This window comes from Neltuma alba, unplaced genomic scaffold, assembly GCF_004799145.2.
Source record: "Neltuma alba isolate B1F8T4 unplaced genomic scaffold, ASM479914v2 tig00011424_pilon, whole genome shotgun sequence".
Taxonomy (NCBI): domain Eukaryota; kingdom Viridiplantae; phylum Streptophyta; class Magnoliopsida; order Fabales; family Fabaceae; genus Neltuma; species Neltuma alba.
In genome coordinates, this window is record NW_021636108.1 from 11,791 (window position 1) to 13,837 (window position 2,047).

The following is a 2,047-nucleotide window of genomic DNA, read 5'->3' on the forward strand; positions in this document are numbered from 1 at the left end:
CTTGAAACCGAACTTTATTTCATGCGTCGAAAACTTTTACACCGTCCAACCATATGTTGGATTACACCTAATTGTTTTATATGCCATTCTTTAGGAATTTACCACAATAAAATGTTCTGTCGGTGTAAAATACTTAACAGGAGTTTTTTTTCGTGTTAAAAAAGTCATTTGAATTAATCACGCATCTCCACTTGAATTTTTAAATTCAAATATTAATGAATATCAATCATGTTGCCAGTGACCATTATTTTTAATGGTGTAAAAATCAGCAAGCCGCTAGTTGTGGACAGTCATTCTCAACATATAATACAAAACACGTTTGTCGGCACAGACATATATGTGCGTGCCTAAACTGGCTCGCTAACTATTATATACAAAAAATTTTTATTGAGATTAACATTTTAAGTGGCCCTTATGGGTGTCTTGATTAAAACAGTAGGGGTGGGGGTTTTGTGAATATATGCCTATTGTCTTCTTTTATTATTTATAACTATTTATGTAATTTTCTACTTTTTAGATTAATATTAATATTACGATTGCTTGCAGAATTAATAAAGGGAATTGTTGAAGGGATCTCCTCTTACCATGATTTGCTCTAATTAGACTGGCCGTTTTATCTTGACCCTCCTATATATCACTACTAACCGTACCATGTACCAACAACTTAACACAATTCACCCACCATGCGCATGGGATTCACCAAAATAATTAACTACTTTCACAATTCATTGCACACAACTAAATTCTACTCTCACTAATAAATTCATGAACTACATTCTCCTCATTTTGTTCATTTTCTAATCTTACTATCCACCTTATATATAAATATGTTAAAATACAAATAATTAGATACACTAGTAGCTATGAATCTATTATTTCAAATTAGTGTGAATTTAATGCTGATAGTTCTACACAACCAATAAAGAACTCAGCTCAAAAGAGGGAGTACATGTGGATGCTTGTTTTCACACTAGCCAAACCATATCATATAACCACTGAACAAACTTAATCGTCAGTTTCTCACATTCACATACTCTATACAAATCTCCAACTCATTAAACAAGCAAACAACCCATCGAATGGGATGCTAGTACTCGAAAATTAAACCCCAAAAAAAAAAAAACAGAGAGAGACACGTGGGCACATGATCCCACGTGCCGTAAAACTCCAGCGTGAAATTTCCTTCCTAGTATTGGCGGGCGAAACGCGCGCAGGGTCTCCGGTGGCGGGGGAGATACGGTGATTCTATTAGAAGAGATCCTGACCGTCGAACAAATCTACGGTGATTCGCAAGCCACATATCTCTTACCTGTCACGTGTCGCGATCGAGTTTCGCACCGTACAGGCTGCTAAGAAAGTAAAAGACACGTAATTTTGCTCAGCCGTAGATTTCTCGGATGGCTCAGATTGCTTCTGCTGATCGCTGCCCCGCTGCCACCGGAGAAACCGCACGCGTCGGTGACGGGGGCGTAGGGGACCCCATAGTCAGGGCATATGTTCCCGAGGCCGATTGAGATAACCGGGCAAGGGACTGGCGCGTGGCGACCTGAGAGGGACCTCGTTCATCTGCTTCCCGTTGCTATCGTAGTAAATGACGCCGGAAAAATCCAACGGTTGACATTTGTCGCCCATCAGAATCGCCTTCTGCCACACACCACCGTCTCCCCACTCCTCCTCACCGGATTCTGGCCCCTGCCTGCCTCCCTTCAGCTTCTTCTTGTTGTGACCAAACGGCAGCGCTTTGTTGCTTATGCTGCTCAGAAGCTTCTTCGGCTTCGCCAGAGGCGACTTCTTCGGCGACGACCTCACCTCGATCGCCCAGTCGGCGTCGCTAGCCGGAGTCTTCATCTTCTGCTTCAGTCGGCTCGCCCGCCTGGCTAACAGAGCCATGACAGCGGATACCCCCTCGAGGAAGCCGTTGGCATGGCGCTTCGGTGACTCCGGTGACGTGAAAACCATGTCTTCTTTTCGCAAACCTGAAAATCGAGAAGGCGTTCCGGTGGTCCTCTTGAGAGAAAAGAAATGCGGAGTTGCGTGTGCATATATA

The 2,047-nt window shown here is 42.9% G+C and overlaps 1 protein-coding gene across 1 annotated transcript; it reads right to left on the reverse strand.

Moving 5' to 3' along the window:
* Nucleotides 1-862: 862 nt before the first annotated feature.
* Nucleotides 863-2,047, reverse strand: LOC114713415 (uncharacterized). Its single transcript, XM_028898057.1, has one exon. It carries the CDS (start codon nucleotides 1,957-1,959, stop codon nucleotides 1,486-1,488), a length of 474 nt encoding a protein of 157 aa, XP_028753890.1. The 5' UTR covers nucleotides 1,960-2,047; the 3' UTR covers nucleotides 863-1,485.